This window comes from Lagenorhynchus albirostris, chromosome 5 (assembly GCF_949774975.1).
Source record: "Lagenorhynchus albirostris chromosome 5, mLagAlb1.1, whole genome shotgun sequence".
NCBI lineage: Eukaryota > Metazoa > Chordata > Mammalia > Artiodactyla > Delphinidae > Lagenorhynchus > Lagenorhynchus albirostris.
Genome location: NC_083099.1, coordinates 5,523,910 through 5,549,805, shown reverse-complemented (window position 1 = coordinate 5,549,805; position 25,896 = coordinate 5,523,910). Strand labels below are relative to the sequence as shown.

The 25,896-nt window shown below is 36.3% G+C and overlaps 1 protein-coding gene across 2 annotated transcripts in view; it reads right to left on the bottom strand.

Moving 5' to 3' along the window:
- Nucleotides 1-25,896, bottom strand: part of ZNF385D (zinc finger protein 385D) — a 941,851-nt gene that overhangs the window by 712,001 nt on the left and 203,954 nt on the right. For both annotated transcript variants that reach the window (XM_060149107.1, XM_060149108.1), the window contains exon 2: nt 10,231-10,449. In XM_060149107.1, coding sequence (XP_060005090.1) covers nt 10,231-10,449 — 219 coding nt within the window. The remainder of the gene's footprint in view (nt 1-10,230; nt 10,450-25,896) is intronic.

Below are 25,896 nucleotides of genomic sequence, written 5' to 3'. Positions count from 1 at the left end.
CTATGAGGACAGATCTTAAATTAAATCTCTCAGCGCACACACACACACACACACACACACACACACACACACACACACACACACTAGGATAACTATGCAGAACTGATGGATAAGTTATTTAGCTCGATTGTGGTGATTTTTTTTTACAATTTATACAGATATATAAAAACATCTCAATAAAATTGTCTTTAAAGAAAAGAGTGATTCTCAGATTGACATAAGCCCCAGCCCACATTGACTTCTTTCTAGGGAGAGAAGCTGTGAATTGAAAAATAAAGTAAAATCTTCTAATTTTTATTTCTTAGCCCTACACTATGGAAAATATGAAGAGGGCATCAATAAGTCATTGGCACAACTGGCAATTCATTGGGCTGGGGCATGCATTGGAAATAGGACTGAAAATACGATTAAATGCACAACAAATGTAACCCATCATTTATGTTTCTGACACCTTCATTAACTCCTTGAGATACCCTTTCTCTTCCTCCTACAAGAATTACATTTTAAGGTTGTTTTCCCTTTTCCTCTTTCTTCTGCCTATTTTATAACTCCCTCAACTGTAGCTATGCTACCATTGAGGATAAAACCCAGGTCTTAGGAGCACAAATTGAATATGTACATAAGTCAAGTTACCAGCTTTGTTATTCTTCAGTCAGCTTTTCCTCTGTTCAATTTCTTAACATCAACCACACTATTCTAAACACACAGTGTACAAACAGGGTTCGATCAAGAACCTTGTTAATTCCTCATTCAGGCTGTATTCACTATTGTATTCCTCCTTCAAGTGACCTATTTTGCACCAATTGTCTTTGTTAGAAGGTTGTAATCTTCTTTGGAACTGGAAAATATTAATTATTCATCAGAATTACTATCACATACACAAGTATTTGTTTATTATGCGTTAAGGAAGTTAGATTTCTTATATTAATTCTGCTTTTATTCTTCTCCTCTTGAAACCATCGTCCTTTACCTCTTATTCATTGATGCATTCACACAATCCTCTGTATTGTTATACTTCTATTGAGTCACTGAAATAAAATCTTGAAATAAAACCATATGTGTGGACTTCCCTGGTGGTGCAGTAGTTAAGAATCCACCTGCCAATGCAGGGGACACAGGTTGGAGCCCTGGTCCAGGAAGATCCCACATGCCGTGGAGCAACTAAGCCCATGCACCACAACTACTGAGCCTGCGCTCTAGAGCCCGCGAGCCACAACTACTGAAGCCCTTGTGCCTAGAGCCCGTGCTCCACAACAAGAGGAGCTACTGCAGTGAGAAGCCCGCACACCAAAACGAAGAGTAGCCCCCGCTCGCAGCAACTAGAGAAAGCCCGCGTGCAGCAAGGAAGACCCGACGCAGCCAAATAAATAAATAAATTTAAATCAACTATACTAAAAATAAAAATAAAAAAAAAGTCTTTTTATAAGTACCTGTTTTCTCTCAAGTAAAATCTTGAATTGAAATTTATGTTCATGTGCTTTCTCCTCCCAAGGTTGGCAAATTTTAAGTAACTAGTTAATGTCTTGGTCATATCTCTGACTTCAGTACTGTACCTGACACAAGTGGTTGCAAGTGAGCAGTGCATACAGAAATATGTCTTTTGTCCTTCTACCTGCGTGATTGTATCTTCCGCAACCTGGATATAATCTTGGCGCTCATTTCAGTCCCCAAGAAGGACTCTAAGCTCACATAAAATGTCAGTAAGCAAAGTTGTCTTTACTGAAGATTCCACAGGTGAGATATAAGGGGGAATTACAGCACACATTATTACAAAGGCAACGAATTAAAAATTCATATTAGACATGTCTATTTCCTCTACCTCTCTTATCCTCGACCCCCATCAAACAATTCACTTTCTGACCTTTCTGGCTTGTAGTCCCCAGAGTAATTTGCTCTTCACTTTCCTAGGTTCAGGCTGGGCAGGTCAGTTATATCCCAGCTTCTCACTGCAAATCAACATATGTAAATTCATTAGGATGTTCATCCAACAGTGAGCCTTACATTTAAGGCTACCTCAGATCAACCTTGGAGATATACTGAAATTTTGTTGGAAACCTAAGTGACAGGGCTCTTTTTTCCTACTTCTGTTGAGTTTCCTTATTTGTGTCTAGATTTCATGTTTTCCACATTTTCATCCCATTTCCTTTTTATCTTCCAGAAATTCCTCACCATTTTACTCTTCTCAAGTGTGCAATGCTGCTATGGATTTATTTACTTTTGTTCTCAAATTTCTTGTGTCACGTCATTGCGGTTTTGAAAACAGAAGAAATACATGTATCTGGGCTGGTATTTTTGAAAATTACTTTCTTATCCCTTATTTAAAGACTTAAAATTAACATTTTAAAGGTCTACTTAACGATTAATCTATTGTACCATCTTAAACACACACACACACACACACACACACACACACGCACAGGCTCATACCACTGCTTAGTGTTTCTGAGAACCGTGCAAAAAAAAGATGAAGCGTGACATACCTGGGGTGGAGCTGTAGAAACTGTGAAGCCAATTTAAAGAGGATTTGCCTCCAAGTGAAAAATAACTTTTAAGGAAAGGGGAATTCATACCTAAAAGAATCCCGTCTTTATTACCTACTAGCACTGTCACCATGGGCAAATTACTTTTAGGGGAAGTATAAAGGAAACAGAATTGAAAAAACATACTTTCAAACCTAGAAAAGTGGGGAAAATGTTTATTTTTCTAAGATTGGAGGGTAGGGAAACATGAGGACTGGAAGATGCTTCTGTTGGAAATGGTTAGTGACTGAAAGAGGAAAAAGGTAAGGAAAGAAGAGGTAGTTCTACCCATGCTAAACATCTGAAGTTTAGATGGACCGAAAAAATTTCTTCTGCACTCCCAGTTTATACCACCACTGCTATAAGCCCCCAATTCCTGCAATTCTTCAAACGCTCCCAAATATATACCCCCATATACACACAGAGAATCACAAACTGAAATCTCTTCTATCTCAAATAAATTCTGTCCTCTAACTAAATGGCATGCATTTAATTCATCCTTTTTTCTCTTCAAGTTTCCCTTAATGGTCATTTCATCTAATTTGTCATGGATAACAGGGGTCATGAAGAACTAGAGTACACTTTTCTTGGGCACAGTGGCATGGTCTCCTGACAGGAGTCAGCCTAGATTATCAACCTAACTTTGTAAAACCTCACCATTACCCCAGTAAAGAGGGGTTTCTTCAGAACACAGATTGCATAAAGAAATCTCTATGTTGAAAAAGATGTTGTCCTTCAATGGAATTAATATTAAGTCCAGGTGAAACAAGTAGCTAATGACTAGAAATCTATCCCTTTTGGAATAATCAATGTGTTTTCTCTTCAGGGAGAAAAAAATCAGTAACCAAAGCCAGAGACCTACTCAAAATTGGAACATAGTAAATCAGCATTTGTTACTTTTCCCCATATTTTTATCCCTCAGTGATAAAAAATAAACTTAGAAGACTCAAACAAGAACAAAATAACTTATTACATAATGTTGGGCAATTTAACATCAGCATTTTTTTTATTTTCTCCCCCTGGCTGAACCTTCTAAAGGGTATGGTTGATAAGAGAGAAGTATAAGCAAAGCAATATTCCTTATTGCATGTCATATACTACTATAGATATGATATCATTAAGAAAGCAGTTTTCATTGTTAAATAAAATGATCTCAAAAGGGAATACTAAGAATCCACAAATGTACTGGCAAATTCTAATTAGTTTATTGGCATTCTACAAAAGCATGAATAGTACTTGGAGGTTAAAAGATGAGACAAAATTATACGTAAATGAGAAATTTACATATATTATATGTGTGTGTGTGTGTGTGTGTGTGTGTGTGTATATCAAGGCTTGAAGTACCAGAAAATTCTATGAAGCTATTTTGTTTTTATTAACTACCAATGTTGCAGGAGAAGGAACATCTTGTAAATAGAAAATCTACTGACACTTTTAACCTCATCTGGGATAATCAATGGAAAGAGAAAAGAGAATAGATCAGTGAAAGCTAGAAAGTAAAATTTTATTTAGCTTCTCTGTTAAATAAAAGAAAATGTAATGCTAAGAGGAAAGATAAGGGCAACAATACTAGATTTATGTGCTACAGGACAATGATCACCAAAAGAGTCTAGAATACTGTTAAGATAAAACTGAATTATTTGATAGCAGTTTCAGCCCAATAAAACTAGAAAACCAGGCTTATTAAAATAACTCAAATATGACAAAGACGGTGTGTATAAAGTAAAGCTGCCACAATAGGTTGACTTGTTACTCGATACTTCAACAAGCATTAATCGGAGCTTAACCATGGTGAGCACTGAAATTGAATTAAATTAGTTGGCCACAGAAGCTTTCAATACCCTGAAAGTTGTACCCTTTGTAATACGTATTCCAAAACGCTCTTATGAATCAAAGAAGCATTTTTACTCTTATGTTCAAATTTCTGTCTTCTGATAAAACCCCTTGTGATATTTCATTTTAACATTTCATTATATATTTCATGATAATACTGAGGTTTTTCCACTATAGAATATATCACATAGTCGGAAAGCAAAATGACAAACGTGAGTAAAATCCCAACATTCAACTAGAAATCTCAACTGCATTATTAATTTCTTTACAGTAATATAAAAATATGCAGTCATAAAAAGGTGATCACCTATAAACACTATTATGCTATAATGCATGTAATATTGTACATATATTGTTTATTCATATTTATTTGCATACCTGGTAGAATGGTGACAAAAAGATTAGAAGTAATTACCTTTGTAGGATTCTTGGTGATTTTTGTTTTATTTTTGTACATTTATGTACAGCTCAGAGAGGACAACATTATTATCATCAGAAACTAATCATTATTTGCAAAACTTACATTCCTCATAAATATAAAAATAAAGACTTTTTCCAAAGAGAAAGTTAGTAAGTCATGCAGTTTGTACTGGAATTTCTTTGCTTTATAGTTTTCATGAAAGGGTAAAGCGTGGAATCTCTGGAATATGATAAATTCTACACATTTAAGCAACTTTTAATTATGGAATACACTGCTGCCACTGCTATATCTCATCTCATCTTCAAAAAGTGCACTAACATAAACATAAATGTATTTCTGGAATAACAGAAAATACAGTGATAAATTACACTGCACAAAATGTCCTCAGCAGTTACGTTGGTAAAGAAAATTTAAGGAAACATCAGTTTTATTGTAATAATGTAAGTTAAGTGCTTTAAAAATGACATAAAGTCAATCGCATAAGAAAATATCCAAATAAATGGCATAATTTTGTTGACAGTAGAATGTAAGTCTGCCCTGGAGATGAGGGTTATTGCTTCTAATGTAGACATGGGAAACTTTACAAATACAAAGAGTTATTATTTGGCAAGTATCTTAGTCCCTTTGATTCTTGGCTAATTTATTTGTGAAATAGATGCAGTAACAGGTGCTTTGCAGAACTGTTGATTGGGGTTCAATAAATGATGTACATAAAATACCTGGAACAATAAATACTAGCTCAGGGCTTCCCTGGTGGCGCAGTGGTTGAGAATTTGCCTGCTAATGCAGGGGACACGGGTTCAAGCCCTGGTCTGGGAGGATCCCACATGCCGCGGAGCAACTAGGCCTGTGAACCACAGCTACTGAGCCTGCATGTCTGGAGCCTGTGCTCTGCAACAAGAGAGGCCACAATAGCGAGAGGCCCACGCACCGTGATGAAGAGTGGCCCCCGCTTGCCACAACTAGAGAAAGCCCTCGCACAGAAACGAAGACCCAACACAGCCAAAATTAATTAATTAATTAATAAACTCCTACCCCAACATCTTCTTAAAAATAAATAAATAAATAAATACTAGTTCACTTTTTGTTCCCTTGGCAGTTTTTATGATAAAGCTTAAATATAGGCATTAAATGGAAACTACATATGGGGGAAAGTATTAAATGTTGTTGCTTTGGCACAGTGAAACATACTATGCATATTACTTATGAATATATAGGAAGTATTGGTGATATCTTAGGTGGATTCCCAGCAGGCAGACTCTGAGAGAAAGATTTCGGGGGCAAGTGGTGGATTAGAGATCAGGAACTGAGTGAGAGGCAGGAGGAAAGTGAACCTGGTGGAGGGTGGGCTGGACTTGATAGAACTGCAACTCTGGCATCAGCAAATCTGAAGCCGGAACAGCCTTTTGAGGCAAGAAGCTGGGAGGTTTTGCTCCAGTAAGGAGCAAATTCAGGAGGAATTCAGCAGGCAACACTCCCTATTGGCAGGAAGGACCTGGGTGTCTCGGGACAGCACACATGCAAGTGGTGGACACATGTCCTAGGTAACTTTACGTCTGCCAAGAGGGCAGCAACTGTCAAAAACTGAAGTTAAGTCTCACCTGTGGGAACCATGGCCTCCTAATTAACTAGCACACATGACATTTTTTCACTGTGATCTTCAGAAGATCATTTTCCCTGGATGACATGAGAAGCGACATGAGAAATGCCACATTTTGCTCAGAAATACAGAAACCGTATTTTTCATAGGGTGGTGTCTCTCTTGTTCATTCTTGTTCTCATATTTTAGGATATGCCTCTAGGCATGCAATTATATAATGTTCTACAGTCATTCAGGACTGAAGTGATATTTTTTTCCCATGTAGACAATCTCCAAGGAATAATAATTAGTTCCATTTCTATTATTTATGTTATTTGCATTCCTCAAAACAAGTAACGTATAAGGTTGGAAGAATCTAGGTAAATATCTCTAGTATCTTATTCCTTTTTTGACACTACATGTGTCAAAAAATATATATATATATTTTGGGAATATATATATATAAATAATAAATACAATATATATTTATAATTTTATTTATAATAATATATAATATATATATTATATTTATATATATATAAATATAATATCTATTTCCCATTTGAAATCTAAACTGAGTTGGTTTTCTAAAGGTAAAAGTCCACAGCAGTCATATGTGTGTGTGCGCATCTTCAAGGAGAAGGCTATCTCCTTCTCTGTCCCATTTCATTCTCTAGATAAACTAAAAATGATACTGCTCTCAACTAAAAACTTATAGGATCCATGATTCTTGAGAATTCCTGACTTTAGCTTTGTCTCTGTGTAGGTAAAGGAACAACAATTAATAAGTACATAAGGCTCAGAATTGGGCTCCTTTCTTTTTCCCAACAGGTCTGAAAAAGTACATTTTTAGAGTGGGGGGATGGAGGGATATTTAAAAGAAATAATACGTTGCTATATTAATGTAAAGTAACAACTAACTCAGTTGTGAGTGGATTGTCTATAGTTAGATCCACCTGGAGTTAGTGGTGAGGGCTCCTCTGAAGTATGATTTCAGGTCAAACTAATATGACCTAAACCAAGTGCTCCCGTTAATGCATAATCATTTTTTAAAATAAATTTATTTTATTTATTTATTTATTTTTGGCTGCGTTGGGTCTTCGTTGCCGCGCGCGAGCTTTCTCTAGTTGCGCCAAGTGGGGGCTACTCTTTGCTGTGGTGTGTGGGTTTCTCATTGCAGTGGCTTCTCTTGTTGCGGAGCACAGACTCTAGGCGCATGGGCTTCAGTAGTTGTGGCATGTGGGCTCAGTAGTTGTGGCGCATGGGCTTAGTTGCTCCGCGGCATGTGGGATCTTCCCAGACCAGCGCTCAAACCCATGTCCCCTGCATTGGCAGGTGGATTCTTAACCACTGTGCCACCAGGGAAGCCCTCATTTTTAACTGCTTTTATTAATTTAATGCTAATAAGAACCTTGAAAAGATAATATATGTCGAAAATGTAGCAATAAAATTTGTTAAGCACTATATTGATCAATGCATTGTTGGGAATCTGATAGAATTTTACTTTTTATATTCTCTTAAAATAATTTTTCTCCTCGAATAAAGAAAGGCACAGTTTCTACAGAATATTAATTTTGGGGAGACAGTATACTTTAGAATACACCTATTTAATGAATAACACCTGAGTCTGATTTCTAGTTTGACCATTTAACAGTTGGGTGACCTTCAGTACAGGATTCAATTGACATTATCCTCAATTTCCACATCTGTAAGAGGAAGATAATGGAAATATCTCCCTGGTTGTGAGGAAAAAATAAATAAGAAAATGTACATAAAGCCTTTAGTATAATGCTAGCCCACAATATGTGCACTGATGTAATTATCTTAAAATATTTGATTTGAGGAAAATCATTCCTAGTATTATGATTTGAAAGTTGTTGACCATCCTAAATTTCGTCTGAGACTAGCTCTGATATGAATTTCTAAACCAGGCATGTCTCTTGAGTTTCTTTCTGTGATGTAATTTATTGCTTCTCTGAAGAGGTTTGTAAATATCAATGCAAGTGAAATAAAACACCAAAGCTGACACCACTAGCACCACTGAAACTGAGCAGGACCTTGTAGGGCTCCTGGGCACAAACGCCTTTCCGTGTCCCTCATATCTTGATTACAGAAAATAGGCTTCATTCAGCCTCCATGACCTTCCCTGAGTTCCAAACAAGCAGGTTCAAACAGTTGCTAATCAGGGAAGGGAGGGATGCAGAGACAAGGGAGGAGCAGTCAAGAAACAACAGTGCAGGCTTGGGGCAGGTCCTGGTTCCCCCTCAAGGGATACACGTAACAATATCTTTGAGCTGTTTTGCAGATACTGAAATCCCCACCAGGTGGGAGAAGTTAACTGTCTGCTGCCCACAAGCACGGAGACCCCAGACAGTTGGAACCAGAAGGTTGATGATGCCGACTCCCACTTACCTCCCCACCAAACCAATCAGAAGAATGTCCACGAGCTGACCACGCCCTGCTCCTTGAACACCATAAGACTCCTCACAACCCCCTCCAGGGCGGGGCACACAGTCTTGAGGACATTAGCCCATTGTGTCCCCCTTCTCCTGGCAAAGCAATAAAGCTATTCTTTCCTACTTCACCCAAAACTGTCTCTGAGATTTAACTCAGGGTCAGGGAAAGAGGCCAGATCCTGCTTCCCCACCAACACCAACTTAAAGAAAAACAACTTGAAATTGAATCATACTGTACTTAAAGAAAAACAACTTGAAACTGAATCATGCTGTACTTAAGATGATTTTACTTAAATATCAATGACAGGGAAAAGATTTTCCTTAGGAGATTCAAAATAGAGACTGTGAAATCCATATTTTTAAACATGATTTAATAAGTACATCTGCCTCACTAGTTCATCTTGGGTCTAGGCAATTTAGTAGTTCTTATTTACTTTCTGATGACGATCTTTATTTTTTACATCTTTTTCACTGATAAGATCCATGATTAACTATTTGACATACAAAAAAGAGAAACAAGGAGTCCTTTCTGTTAGAATATTCCAGTTCATTCATAGTAAAAACTACAAAGCAAGGTAGAAATAATTGCCTTGAAGCAAAGTACGAAATTATATTTGTCTTTGATCTCAAATACTGGAACAGATCAAAATTCAGTCTCATTTTTAAATGTCATTAAAATTTAGATAAAATATACCTTATCGATGAAACATGAAACATCCAACCAGACCACAATATTGTAACTCTTTGGAGTTGCTATTGTTTCAGCTTCCCTACATCCTGTGGCAGAATTCCACCCTTCCCTCCCTCACCACTCCATGCTTTTTCTAATAACCTTCCATTCTTTTCCAAAAGTATATGTGTGCTATTTTAAAAATCTGCTTACTCCTAAATTCTACTTTTAAAAAGCAGTCTAAAGTGATTAAGCAAACCATGAATTTTCACCAGCAAATTTAAACAATCTGTACATACTAATAGATCATATTTTATTGGTTAAAACACCTACCTGAAAAGATAGGTATTTTTTTAAAATCAATTGCAGTCTTACTAACCAATTGAAGCCCCAACATGCACAAAACAAACATAAAAAGCATTGTTTTATATAAAATGTAAAAGAATGTCCATTTCCAAATAACTATATTAAAGTCAAACATCAAGAAAACCTAATGCCAACTTTTTCAAATTATCATAAATGTCCTGGTGGGTCATGATCACAATCCTAAAAAATTTAAGCATAGACAACAAATAAAGCTCCCCTTCTCTCTCAAAAACCTGTGAGATATTCTTTATTTTAACCTACTAAGCTTTTATTTAATGTTTTTCCTGGTTTTAAAAATACAGATTACTCTACTCTTTTATTTCCCCATCTGCAGGTACACAAATAACTTGATGTAAAACTGAGAATATATCTTTAGAAACACTTACCATTGTCGCTTTTCACCATGCCATTGCTGAGTTGTTTTAATCTTTTTTGATGTGATTTGCCATTGTAGTGGATTTGGGCTTGAGCGGCCGAATTCAGCTGAATGTTACACACGTTGCACAGTGTGAAATTGTTATGTTTCTTTTCTCTTTCTGGTTTTTCTTCAAAGTCATCAGGTAAAAACTCAGCCTCACTCTCTCCATCTTGTGCACATGCAGAAGCTAGGGGGGCAAAGAAAGTTATGAACAAGCCAATCAAGATTCCTGGATTCCTACGAACATTTGGGTTGTACCTTTTTGAATTGGAGTTTTCATCTTTTCTGGATATATGCCCAGAAATGGGATTGCTAGATTATATGGTAACTTTATTTTTTTGTTTTTAAAGGAATCTCCATACTGTTCTCCTTAGCAGCTGCACGAATTTACACTTCCACCAACAGTGTAGGAGCACTAAATACACACACACACACACACAAAAAATGGAATAATATTCAGCCATAAACAGCGAGAAAATACTGCCATTTGCAGCAACATGGCTGGACCTCCAGATTATCATACTAAGTGAAGTCAGTCAGAGAAAGACAAATATCATATGATATCAGTTATAAGTGAAATCTAAAAAAAACGATACAAATGAACTTATTTACAAAACAGAAATAAACTCACACATAGAAAATAATCTTATGGTTACCAAAAGGGAAAGGAGGGGGAGGGATAAATTAGGAGTTTGGGATTAACAGATACACACTACTCTATATAAAATAAACAACAAGGTCCTACTGTATTGCAGAGGGAAGTATATCTTGTGATATACTATATCTTGTGATAAACTATATCAATTCAATATCTTGTGATAAACTATAACAGAAAAGAATCAGAAAAAGAACATATATATATATGTTATATATATCTGAATCACTTTGCTGTTACCTGAAACTAATACAACATTGTAAATCAACTGTACTTCTATAGAAAAAAAATAATACAAATAAAAATTAAAAATAAACGAAAAGATTCCTTATTAAATCGAGTAGCAAATAAGCATTGTCCCAGACACTTAGAATTCAAAATTTCCACTTCGTCCCATTTTAATAGGCTGCTTTCACACTATACATTACACCTTTATATCTTTCTTGGGATACAAATGGCAAATGTTTCACTTTGCTTTTTTTTGTTGTTGTTTGTTTGTTTGTTTTGGGGGTTTTTTTTGCTGTACACGGGGCTCTCACTGCTGTGGCTTCTCCCATTGCAGAGCACAGGCTCCGGACGTTCAGGCTCAGCGGCCATGGCTCACAGGCCCAGCCGCTCCGTGGCATGTGAGATCTTCTCGGACCGGGGCACGAACCCGTGTCCCCTGCATCGGCAGGTGGACTCTCAACCACTGCACCACCAGGGAAGCCCCACTTTGCTTCTTCTATGTCAAACACTGTGTTAAATGCCGTGTTAAATGACAAATGGTTAACATGCATTATCTCATTTAACCATCATAACGATGGAAAAGGAAACAATGAATAAATTATAGTTTTTTTGTTTCATAACTAAAGAAACTAAGGTTTAGAGTGTTTAAATAACTCACCTAGGGTCACACACCTAATAAGTGGTATCTTTGGGATCAGCATTAGGTTTTATTTATCTTCATATCGCAAGCTCTTAATTACCATGCTCTTTACTAAGTATTAATGTATTAGATATTTCCCTTTTGATTTCAACAACTAAATAAAATTATCTTATTTTCATATTCCTTACCAACTAAGTAAAATCACTTACCTTTGGATGGACACATCCTACATATATAAAAAAGCTAAAATTGTTCCAGTACCTACAAATGTATGTTTTGTGCCTCAAATACATAAGAGGTTCTGAATATCCAAGATACCTTCATACTCAGGGTGCAAGAAAAGTGTGACAGATCTAAGGATTATTTTGGAATACATTATTTTTGGATAAATATAAGCTTTGTATGCTCAAATCTAAGAGAAATGGGCAATTGACAAGTGCAGAATCTCTGACCTTGAGATGGTAATAATTAAAGCAACCATTGCAATACATATCTTACTGTTTATGTATAAATCACTTAAAAGAATACTGGCTCCTTTCTAAGATTTTTCTGTGCTTTTACTAACAGGACTCTGCATAACTTTTACAGTCTAGATATGATTTTCCATTCCAATTTTCCAGATTCTTCAAAGATCTTTTCATAGTCTTTGGAAATATTAGCAGAGGAGAACAATCATTATGTTAACATGCATTTATTAACTGCCTACTGGGTGGCAGGCACTCTCCTTGATGCTGGAGAAAAACTGATGGGCAAGACAAGACTAGAGTGGTCCTGCCGTTACAAAGCTTACTGACAATGACGGGAAGAACATGGGCTTTGGTATCAGGCAAACGAGATAACAAATGCCAAAATAATTTTGACAATGTGTAAGTAGTTTGTCAGTAAATGATGAAAGAAAATCTAAACACTGACTCAAGCTAAACACCTAATACTTGAATCTCTTAATGGATATTGAAGTATCCAATTTTTAAAGACAGTAAAAGCTTTTAAGTATATAATTCATGCTTTTTGGTGGACTAATTTATTTAAAATACACTAACCTCTTTTCAAAAAGGAAACTTTATCTTTCTTACTCAGGTGGCCGCTGTTAGAATAATATTAAATACACAATTTGAGTGGTCATATTTAAAAGAAAATTTAGGGACTTCCCTGGTGGCGCAGTGGTTGAGAATCGCCTGCCAGTTCACGGGTTCGACCCCTGGTCCGGGAAGATCCCACATGCCGCAGAGCAACTAAGCCCGTGTGCCACAACTCCTGAGTCTGTGCTCTAGAGCCCATGAGCCACAACTACTGAGCCTGCGAGCCACAACTACTGAAGCCTGCACGCTTAGAGCCCGTGCTCCGCAACAAGAGAAGCCACTGCAACGAAAAGCCCGTGCACGGCAACAAGGAGTAGCCCCCGCTCGCCACAACTAGAGAAAGCCGGCATGCAGCAATGAAGACCCAATACAGTCAAAAAAATAAAGAAAGAAAGAAAGAAAGAAAAGAAAAGAAAATTTAGAGGCTTTGTAAAATTATCACATAATTTTAGTTAAAGGAAAGTACATAACTATATTTATTAGCTTTTTTTATTTCATATAAATAAAGCAATTTAGGTATTTACTACAGGTTGTATTCAGAATGTTTCAAAACTTTTTTCTAGAGTTAATTTGTATTTTTAAAATCTTTTATCTCAAATATCATTAAGTAATGAAAATGATTAAATGAAGGTGCATTTAATCACGGTGATGTTCTATAGGCAATAAAAACAGATAGGGAAAATTATATAACATGAGAAATTATTTCTATACAAGTGAAAAACAAACACAAGATGTAAATTTACATATAATATGTTTACAAGTATGTAAAACACAAATAAGACTTAGGAAAAATATTAGTAGTCATTGATTCTGAATGATGAGATTAGAGTTGGCTTTTTTCCCCTTCATTTTTTCCATATTTTCAAAATTGTACCTAATGACCACTTATTACATTTATTATGAAAAAATAAATCAATATATTTGAAAGAAATAAGCCAAAAAAAGAGCTTGTACTAACCTACTGAATGAAGGGTTTACGTTTATCAGAACTAGGTCAAACTACACAGACAATCCCAGTACAAGAGTCCTTGTGACACAACATTTTTGAGAAATACATGTATATGTTTGGAGAGAAATAGTTTCTTTCTTGATTATTTCCATCTTGACCTATAAAATAAGAATGTTGGCCAACGATTTAGCAGGGAAAATGCTGGAGAAGAAATTTCCTTCCAAGGCTGTAAGATTTATTTGCTTACATGTGAGGAGTTCCCTTATCACAAAAGAAAGTGACAGCTATACCACCTGAGTCAAAATTGATTTTGCACTGGGAGGGGGAGGGGCAAAGATAAAAACTCTTAAAGGAAAAACGGAATTTCAAATTAACTCTTGTGTGACATCAAAAAACATGTACAGATTTTGAAAGAAAACTGCCGTTATTTCAAATGGTACTCTCTGAAATAGGAAGCAATATGAATGAGTAATTTTTACTATTTTACTCCTAATATGGTAAAAGTATCATTTAAAGGCTGGAAGGGAAATTTTGCTCATTTAAGATGCATTGAGAAAAACTTTAGTGGTCACCATCCACAGGCTCTTGGCAACTGGATTGAAACCCAAAATATTTTATCAATTTATCTTTTTTTTCTTCCCCCACCTAACCTCCATGTCCAGAACCACTAAAATGCTATGAAAGTCTGTTGCTTCACACAACAATGTGTATCCACACTGCATCATGTAAAAGGTTTAAACACTAGGATTACCACAGGAATGATGACTGTAGGAATCAGGTATTTGTCTGTATATATTTTTTAATTCTGTAGATGTGGAGCTGAATTTGCTCCTACAGAGTCAAAGAAATAATTAAAAGGTGGCATACATCGAGAACTTATCTTTGATCATCCATATTAAACACTGTACCTGAGCATAACTTGAGAAAAATAAAACTGGAAACAATATTTTCTTTCCCTAGGAGGCAACATGCTTGTTGAATTTGATTTCTAGTGCATTGTTTTGACCCACTTTAGAGCCTTCTGAGATAAAAACTGAAACATCATCACTTGTACCAAAGCACCAGCTTTTGGTATGAAGGTTGTCCTAAAAACTGCTGATCTTCAAGTCCATTCTCTATGTCTACCTCTTTATCCCTGCCCTGCAACTAGGTTTATCAGTACCATTTTTTTTTTGCTGTACGCGGGCCTCTCACTGCTGTGGCCTCTCCCGTTGCGGAGCACAGGCTCTGGACGCGCAGGCTCAGCGGCCATGGCTCACGGGCCCAGCCGCTCCAGGGCATGTGGGATCTTCCCGGACCGGGGCACGAACCCGTGTCCCCTGCATCGGCAGGTGGACTCTCAACCACTGTGCCACCAGGGAAGCCCTATCATTACCATTTTTTAATTTTTTTTTAGATTCCATATATATGCATTAGCATACGGTATTTGTTTTTCTCTTTCTGACTTACTTCACTCTGTATGACAGACTCTAGGTCCATCCACCTCACAACAAATAACTCAATTTCGTTCCTTTTTATGGCTGAGTAAATATTCCATTGTATATATATGTTACATCTTCTTTATCCATTCATCTGTCAATGGATATTTAGGTTGGTTCCATGTCCTGGCTATTGTAAATAGTGCTGCAATGGGGTGGGAGGGGGAAGCTGGGGTGAAGTGAGAGTAGCATTGACATATATACACTACTGAATGTAAAACAGTTGGCTGGTGGGAAGCAGCAGCATAGCACAGGGAGATCAGCTCGGTGCTTTGCGATGACCTAGAGGGGTTGGATAGGGCGGGTGGAAGGAAGGCTCAAGAGGGAGGAGATATGGGGATATATATATATATATATATATATATATATATATATATATATATATACACACACACACACACACACATAACCGATTCACTGTGTTGTACAGCAGAAACTAACACAACATTGTAAAGCAATTATACTCCAATAAAGATGAAAAAAGAAAACGTGCTGATAATCTCTTTCCCACCTCATCCCAGGGTAACAGGTTGCACCCCTGGTGAACCCTAAGCTTGGTGTAACCCAACTGATTAAAAGCTGGGGAAGAGACACAGGAGTGAACTGAAGGAGCTCCCTGTGAACACAGCTAAATAACTAAATATATTATTGGATTATAACCCAAAATATAAAATATATATCGGTGAGTACATACTGATTAAAAAAAATTAAATGGGGAAGAAGATACAAACCTCCCATATAGGAGTATCCCCAATCATTAAACAGATGCTCCTTCCTCAAGGAGGGCTGGAGTATGACTCCCAATTCCTTAAGTGTAGGCTACCTGTCTAGTGACTTGCTTCCAAACAGCACAGTGTAGAAGGAGAAGGAAAAGTCACTCAGCAATGGAGAAGCCTGACAAACACGGCCTAAGCTGTGTAACTGAAGCTAACAACAGTGCTACATCATGTTAATGACCTGCATCCTTGATATGATGGGTGGAGAATGGTATTTCACCTCTGCGGTCTTCCTCAGAAAAACACGCAACCCAAGTCAAGCCGTGAGAAAAACATCGGACAAACCCAAAATGCGGGACACTCTACAAAAGATCTGACCATTTCTCCCGGAGACCGTCAAGGTCATTTAAAAGAAGGAAAGTCAGAAATTATCACAGCCCAGAGGAGCCTAAGGAAATATTAGGACTAAATAAAAGGTGGTGTCCTACACAGAAAACAAGCGTATGGTTACCAAAGGGGAAAGGGGAGGGGGGATAAATTAGGAGTTTGGGATTAAAATACGCACACTACTATATATAAAACAGATAACCAACAAGGATCTACTGTATAGCACAGGGGACTGTACTCAGTATCTTGTAATAACATATAATGGAAAAGAATACAAAAGAGAATATGTATACATATATAGTTTTTCATATATAACTGAATCACTTCGCTGTACACCTGAAATTAACACATTGTAAATCAAATATATTTCAATAAAAATTTTTAAAAAGCAACTGACTGCACAAATAGAAAATAATGTGGTGTCATAGATGGGATCCTGGGAAAGAACAAAAACATTGGTGTAAAAAACCCTAATAAAGTCCAAATAAAGTACAGAGTCCCAGTAACATTACTGTTCTATTACTGGTCTGTTAGTTGTGACAAATGCACCAGACCGATCTGTCAACAGTAAAGAAAAGTAGGTGGGTGGGTTTTACAGAACTCTACTAACTTGGGAACTTTTCTGCAAATCCAGAACTATTCTAAAATTAAAAGTTTATTTAAATTGAAAAAAAAAAAGAGTTAGGGACTAGTTCAGGACCATTGTCTATCTCTTTCCTTGACCAATACAATGGAAATTTCCTTGGAGCTTCTGTACTCTGGGAAAGAACTAAGACAGAAGCTTCTCTTCTCTTCATCCTTTGCTCATTCATCTCCACAACAGGGAAAGTAAAGTGTGAGGGGGAGGGGGAGGGGAAGGGGAAGAACCACTGCCTCGCGTGGGTCCTGCCATCCTGACCCTGTACTTCAAACTGGCTTAAAAGTACATTCTCTTATCTTCTCGGTTTCCAAATACAACATAAAGTGTCAAGGCTTCACAACCCTGGTTTCTCAAGCTGCCCTGCACGTGACTTGGAGGTAAATTCAATGCAGAAAGGAAAGGGTGGGAAATCCAATATGGACCATGGCTTCAAGGCATTTTCTCTAAATCAACTTTGACAGCAAAATAACTAACCTGCCAACTCATTAACAAAGAATCTAACATACCTCCACTGAGTCCTCGTGTGTAATAACGATTGGTTCCAATGAAGATGAAGGATGAGCCATTTTCACACACACACACACACACACACACACACACACACACAGTGTTATCCAACCACTCTCCATATAATTAAGAATTCATAAACCTCATTTTTTGGTTAGTATTTCAACCCTATCACAACAATCAATATTAACACAAAATCAAAAGTGTTTAAAGGCGTGTATATTAGCTGATAACCAAACCTAATTTTATTGAATGGAAAACTTTCCTTACAAATACTTTCAATGTTTTATTTCAAAGTTAACAAGCCAGGTTCCACTGTTTTGCCCATGATTGGTTTTATCCCTTGTTCTTGGATTTGCTCCCTTGTCAAAATCTAAGATTTCCAAGAATCTTGAGGTTCTACAATAATTTGTACTGATAATGAAATGACAATATATGACATCGGCCAACAGGCAGTTTAGAGCTCAATAAACCATATTTTAAAAAGGATTTTTCACATGACCTATAAAGGCATATAACTGTAAACAGCATAAGTAAACTAAACTAAAATATTCTGGTTTTTGCAATGCTTTCTCTTGCCATAGAATATTTTTAAATGAGGAAGATAGGGACTTATAAGTGTAGAACACATTTAGCACAGGCTTGTTCCATAAATGGTGGCAGAACCAATACTAAACAAGAAATCCCTTAAAAATCTTGGGCTGCAAGTACATCTAAGAGTCATTTTTCAACTAGATGAAAATAAAAATTTGAACTGTAGATTTTTCATGGTGATACAGTTGGAAAATGACTAGTTTAAGTAGATGACTACCAACTGTTTAGTAAAAATACGAAATTATAAGTTCATTTGATAAGATGTTTTAATCCTTTGAGTTTTAATAGTATTTATACAGAGGGTGGCAAGTGATAAATTTTGGCTATTTCTTTCAAAGTCAATTTCTTTCTTTAAAATTAATTAATTAATTTGGTTTGCTGGGTCTTAGTTGTGGCCCACAGGCTCCTTAGTTGTGGCATGAGGGCTCCTTAGTTGTAGCATGCGGGCTCCTTAGTTGCAGCATGCATGTGGGATCTAGTTCCCTGACCAGGGATCCAACCCAGGCCCCCTATATTGGGAGTGCAGAGTCTTATCCACTGCGCCACCAGGGAACTCCCTGAGGCCAATTTCTTTCAGAAAATCAAAGTCAAAGTCTAAATATCGCCCAAATGCATGACAACATTTGTTCTCAAAAATTCTCTCTCTGAAAAGCGGAATCTACTAATATTGAATGCCTTACAGAGTCTAATATAAAGAGCTCTCTCAGTTAATTTACTATAAAAAAAAATAATGTCTGGGGAGGACACATCAATCTAGACCATTCCACTAAAGGGAAGTTGTACTATGTATAATCTGTACAAATTCTTATAGAGTTTGTAGTTCTCATGAAACTTTTCTCGACTGGCTCAATAAAAAAGAAAGTATACAATGTAACAAAGATTCAGTCATTATTTATGAGGGTATGATCTCACAACTGCAACTGTAAGATATTTTGGAGAAACCTTTCAAAGGTGATCTTAAAAATTAGAAAAAGGTTGTGGAGATCTTTAATAAGCATTTATGGAGTGAAACAGAAAAAAATATGTACTACTGGTACGTGATTCCATACTGGTTACTTGGAATAAAATTTCCAGAGACAACACCATAAATGGATTTCAAAAGCACTAATTTAATTTGAGATAACTTAGAAAAAAATGAGAAAACTGCTAGGTATTTGAAAGGCGGTTCTAGTGGTGACAAAGATACTGTTGCCAAAGGTTCCTCCACAGAGTTTAAATAAACTTGCTGAATGAAATTAAGATCAAAAATGAAATGTTACAAGCCAATATTTTAAAATCTAATCCTCATTTTTCAAACTTATGGAAGAAAATTGGCTACTCTTTTGTCTTCTAGTTAGAAAAAATGAGGGATTAACTTTTATTCTATATTTCCTTATATTAGGATCCGCATGGTATAAATTATATCCATATATACAAATGTATAAATATATATATATATATATATATGCCAAATACACTGTGAGAAATCAAATGAACTGTTTCATTAGTGAATTTTCCTCTATTTTTAAAACCAATTTAGAGGAAAACTCATACGTACTATAAGGTTAAATATTATATATTATATGGAATATTTAAATTATACCATCTCACCTTTGAGTAAATTATAGATCACAACACTCTTATACATTTCACTTTTTAAAGTGTAAATAATCCATAATTAGCACTATAAAGTACCAACATAAGAAAAATTCTGCATTGATCTCATTCTCCACTAGAGTGCAGTATGAATTTAAAATTAAAACTACAGTATTAGAATCCCATAACACTAGGCATAAAAATAGCATTATTGTAATTTTGTAAATATCTGATGCATACACATATTTATATATATATATAAAATATTCAGCTTCAGTGGCATGTATATATAGTATAGCTAATGAATTCTGTGTTAATTCACTGAAATACACCTACAAAAACAAGACAAGATAAATTGGAGGAAAGTCATAGAAAAGCTGACAAACTAAATCAATCATCCTATATTATCGTAAGGTTTTATTAATAAGCAGCAACTCTTTCTTATATAGCCTCTTAAATATCACTTTGAAACTTTAAAAATGAGGATATTTAAATTAGTAATATCTTACTTTTATCATACGAAAATAATATTACAGAAGATTACATGAGACAAATCAAGATTAACGGTTAGTATTTCAACTTATTTTTATTACTTCATGGCATCAAACTAAATTTGTCAGTCTCGGTAAGATTATGGTTTTCAAAAGCTGATGGAACTCTTACTAAATAGTCAAGGATTCACATACAAAATTAAACCGGGAGTGGCAGGAACAAATATAGAACGAAACTTTTAAATGTATTCCTTTCCCTTATTCAAAGAGCACGCTTTCAGTACTGTAAACTCAGAATCAGAACTTCTATTTTGAAACCTCAGATAAAGAAAATTTTACCTTACTCTTTAATAGACTCATCATAAAATCATGGCTAGTATATCTTGGATACAAAACTGGAGCTCACAGTTTAATCTTAAAAATAAAAACAAAGGTAATTATTTTGTGAGGTCATTCTTCAATTAGAACCTATATTCAATAATAGGTCAGATACATCTCACATTTCAGTGTAATTAATGTTATCTCTCAAAGTTTCAAAGTCCTATTAAAAAAACATATTATTATTATTATTCTTTACAAACAAGGTGCAAATAGTTTCTTATATTCTGACCTGTTTTTCTTATTTTGGGGAATCTCTTCTTGAATCAGTCATGTGTTCAGGGCGCCCTTGGCAACACATGACCCCCTAGAATTTTGCCACCCAGCATCCCTCCCATCCTAGCAGGGATGTTGAAAATGAATTAGGAGCTCTTGAGTTCTCAGGCCATATTTTTAACAACGCTGCTTTAAATATTAACCCTGTTCTCTTGAGAATGCACCAAACTTCTTTGTGCTTTCATCTGTACCCTACTTTGCAACTACAACAGCTCGTATAAACTTCAGAGTGGTCTGCTCCAGAAAAACTTCTGAAGACCTAAGTTAGAGAGAGATTGTTTTGGCTTGTCTCTGGTGAAAGTAATGTCAAGGAATCACCAAAAAGTGATTGGACAGACATAGTTTAAGCATCTCCTCTGTGTCCAGCACTCTTGTAGACGCTTAGGATATTAACACACCCCATAAGCAAATATCCTAATTCTCTGTGGAGTCTGAGGGTGAAAATACCTCTTGGTTATATTGACTTTGGATTGACTTTTTTTTTTTTTTGACTTTTGATGATCAATTACCCACCAAGGAAGAGTAAAACTGTGATGTTTATTGTGATTAACACTTGGGGTTGCCAATTCAGCATTTGGATGGCTAAGTTGTTCACTTCTTTTAAGAAACAGCTTTGCTTTCTCTCATTCTTGGTGCTTAGAGCCCAGGATTTCTTCTTCTTCTTTTCTTTTTCCCCCATGGACTCTGTCTTCTTAAAATATATTTTGACATTTTAGTGATTTCAGCTTTTGTCCCTGCCTAGTCTTTTTCTAATATATACATTTACTCATGGTATTACGTGTCCAGTTTTTTCCATAAGCATTCTTAAGAACGAAATAATCACTCTAAGTTCCATGTTTCCTTTCACATTTTCTCTCCCTCTCAGTATCAGAGGATTAGAGCAGATGCAATTGATACAGAGTATCTTCAGGCTGTTTGAGAATATTTTCTCATATTAAGAGAAAGCTCCCTGAAAAATGTATTCATTCCAGCTGGAGTAGACATACCATATGATGGTCCCTAGTATTTCTACCTCATGGTAGTCAGATCCTTGCAGAGCTGATTCCCCTGGAGAACCTGTAACTTGCTTCTACAAACAGAATATGGTAGAGATGATGGGATGTATGTGCTTAAGGGGCATGATTATGCTACATGAGACTGTAATGCCTATTTTGTGAGGAGAGACTCTCCCTCGCTAGCTTTGAAAAAGCAAGTTGAATGTCATGAGCTTCCTTATGGAGAGGACCAGTTGGCAAGGAGCTTAGGGTAGTCTCTGGCCAACATCCAAGAATAAACTAAGCCATCGTAAGCAGCTGAATGCTACCAACAACTATATGATTGAGGCGGGGGTTCCTTCCCCAGCCAAACCTTAGATGAGACCACAGCCCAGGCTGATACCTTGGTAATCAAGTTCTAGAAGACTAAAAGAAGTAAAAGGTCTGCCACAACCTCCCTTCATCAGCTTTCTTATTCAGTATTTCATATACCTATTTGCCCTATGAGCTCAGATGATGTGTTTTGTTTAGAGCCATTTTGCTCCAAAACTCTCAAACCCACACGAAGTAACTGGTGTGCCACTGAGTAATCTGACTCTGAGTCACAGCATTTTAACTAGCTACCCAAATGATACTTCGTTTAACTTTCTCTTTTTGTTCATCAACTGCAAGCTGGCAGAGGGCCCGGAGGACCCAGATTAGCAATGTCTGGACACCTGATCTTCAGAAGCTATGAGATAATAAATCTGTGTTGTTTTTAGCCATTATGTTTGCTGTGATAATGTATAAAGTCATGCAGCAATAAAAAACTAATACACCAGTGAACTCTTTGGTATTAATAGTAAAATTGGGAATTGACCTAAATTTCCAAGGCAATGTATTTGCTCACCAAGAAACAGTTCCAGGGCTTCCCTGGTGGCGCAGTGGTTGAGAGTCCGCCTGCCGATGCGGGGGACACGGGTTCGTGCCCCGGTCCGGGAAGATCCCACATGCCGCGGAGCGGCTGAGCCCGTGAGCCATGGCCGCTGAGCCTGCGCGTCCGGAGCCTGTGCTCCGCAACGGGAGAGGCCACAGCAGTGAGAGGCCCGTGTACTGCAAAAAAATTTTTTAAAAAAGTTCCAGACAACTTACCATTTAACCTTTTAAAAATGGTTTAACTCTTTTTTTTTAATGGTTTAAAACATCCCAGCTGTATCCCTAACCTCAAATATGTAAAGCATATTAGAATAAAATAGATTAAAAAGTAAATTAATTATTTTCCCCATAAAGATTTAAATCACCCGATGTACATCCCTGGCAGACATCACTAATCAATCACGACACCCTTTCCTTCAGAGCCTGAATTGAGTTTCACATACTCAACACATCACTCTAAGAATCCAAGAATTGTTCAAATTTGCCATATAAGATAAAAACCTATTTTCTATACTAGATACTAGATACATTGTCCAATATATCAGGTTTGACTTAGAGAAAAGTATAAGCATATTCCAAAAAAAAGAAACAATGCATTAGTCATTTTTCACTATAGTACCATTTAACATATTTTTCTATCATCTGAATGATAAGCTTGAAGATGGTTAATTAAGTTTGCAGAACTCAGTAATTCTAGACCCTGTAAAAACAATCAAGTTTGAAAATGACATTGTTAAATTATAGCAGTTATTATAAATAAAAAGGTAATGCAGGGTGGTAAATTTAAGTCAGAAAATAACTATATAACAGAGATTTTTATATGTAGAAGGGTTTAGAAAAGATTTCCTTATACTCATGTTTCTCAAATGTGTTATATTCATATTTAAACTCCAAATAGATACATGATAGATATGAATTCAGGTCTAAGAAGAAATGTGAAAGATCATTAAATGGTAGACAGTAGATTATACATTTAAATGACAAGAAATTAGGTTTCTTAGATATAAAAAGACGACTAAGAAGAACCTTAATAACAGTCTTAAAATACATAAAGTAATATTATTAAATTGAAGGTGGTTTTCAGCTTCTGTCCATTTCTATTAATGAAAGAGCAATAATACATGAGTTTAAACTACAGCATGAAAAATTTAGGTGACACAGAGTATTTACTCATTTAAAAAGGAAGCTCATTGGTTGGCTTTTTTGAAATAGATTTTCATCTCTCTAGGGTAGTTAAAATTAAATCCTTTTAAAGGTAAGACAATGGATTTTGCTCTTTTCAAGTGCTTTGATCTCCAGAGAATGAAATGATTTAATAACAAGGAATCTTCCTAAAATTAAAAGATTCTTTAAAAGTGTATTTATATTTCACATTGATATATTTTCATTAAAAAGAGTTTTAGTAGTAGGAAAATAAACTTTAATTCCCCCTTAAAATGTTGCTTTTAAATTGCTTTTAAATTTAGCAAAGTATAGGTCTTAGGACTTTTAGTAACTGTTTTCACCTTCTTTGTAGCTTTAGTTTTTTTTTTTTAATTCAGTTTTCAACAATATATATATTTCACATCTTTTATATTTAGCTTTTAAAATAAAAATGTTCATTAAAAACAGCTCAGGCAGCTCAATATCAAAAAACAAACAACCCAATCAAAAAATGGGCAGAAGACCTAAATAGACATTTCTCCAAAGAAGACATACAGATGGCCAAGAAGCACATGAAAAGCTGCTCAACATCACTAATTATTAGAGAAATGCAAATCAAAACTACAATGAGGTATCACCTCTCACCAGTTAGAATGGGCTTCATCAAAAAATCTAGAACCAATAAAAGCTGGAGAGGGTGTGGAGAAAAGGGAACCCTCTTGCACTGCTGGTGGGAATGTAAATTAATACAGCCACTATGGAGAACAGTATGGAGGTTCCTTAAAAAACTAAAAATAGAATTACCATATGACAGTAATCCCACTCCTGGGCATATACCCAGGCAAAACTAATTCAAAAAGACACATGCACCCCTATGTTCTTGGCAGCATTACTTACAATAGCCTAGACATGGAAGCAACCTAAATGGCCATAGACAGAGGAATGGATAAAGATGTGGTACATATAAACAGTGGAATAACAAGCCAGAACAAGGAAAGAAATTGGGTCATTTGTAGAGATGTGGATGAACCTAGAGTCTGTCATACAGAGTGAAGTAAGTCAGAAAGAAAAACAAATATCATATATTAACACATATATGTGAAATCTAGAAAAATGGTACAGATGAACCTATTTGCAAGGCAGGAATAGAGACTCAGACGTAGAGAACATAAGGGTGGACACAGGGCAGGAAGGGGAGGGTGGGATGAACTGGGAGGTTAGGACTAACATATAAACACTACCATGTGTAAAATAGATGGCTAGTGGGAACCTACTGTATAGCATAGGGAGCTCAGCTCAGTGCTTTGTGATGACGTAGATGGGGGTGGGGGTGGGGGTGGGAGGGAGGTTCAAGCGGGAAGGGATACAGGTATACATATAGCTGATTCACTTCACTGTACAGCAGAAACTAACACAACATTGTAAAGCAATTATACTCCAATAAAAAAAATGAATCTAGAAAGAAAAAAAAGTTATAATTTTTAATTAGGTTAAGGTTTTATTTAAGAGATGTGTGACTTCCCTGGTCGCGCAATGGTTAAGAATCCACCTGCCAATGCAGGGGACACGGGTTCAATCCCTGGTCTGGGAAGATCCCACATGCCGCGGAGCAAATGAGCCTGTGCGCCACAACTACTGAGCCTGTGCTCTAGAGACCGCGAGGCACAACTACTGAGCCTGAGCACCACATCTACTGAAGTCAGCATGCCTAGAGCCTGTGCTCCACAACAAGAGAAGCCACCACAATGAGAAGCCCGCTCACTGCAACGAAGAGTAGCCCCTGCTCGCTGCAACCAAAGAAAGCCTGCACGCAGCAACGAAGACTCAATGCAGCCAAAAATAAATAAATTTATTTTTTTAAAAAAAGAGAGATGTGGGGTACAAAACCATAAATTTCTCTTTATCAGTACTTGGATTTTATTTAAATATCAACTCCAAGTCTCTGGAGAATTCAAAGCTTACTTGAAGGAGTTCTGATCATGAATTTACAGTAGCTGTATAAAGATCAA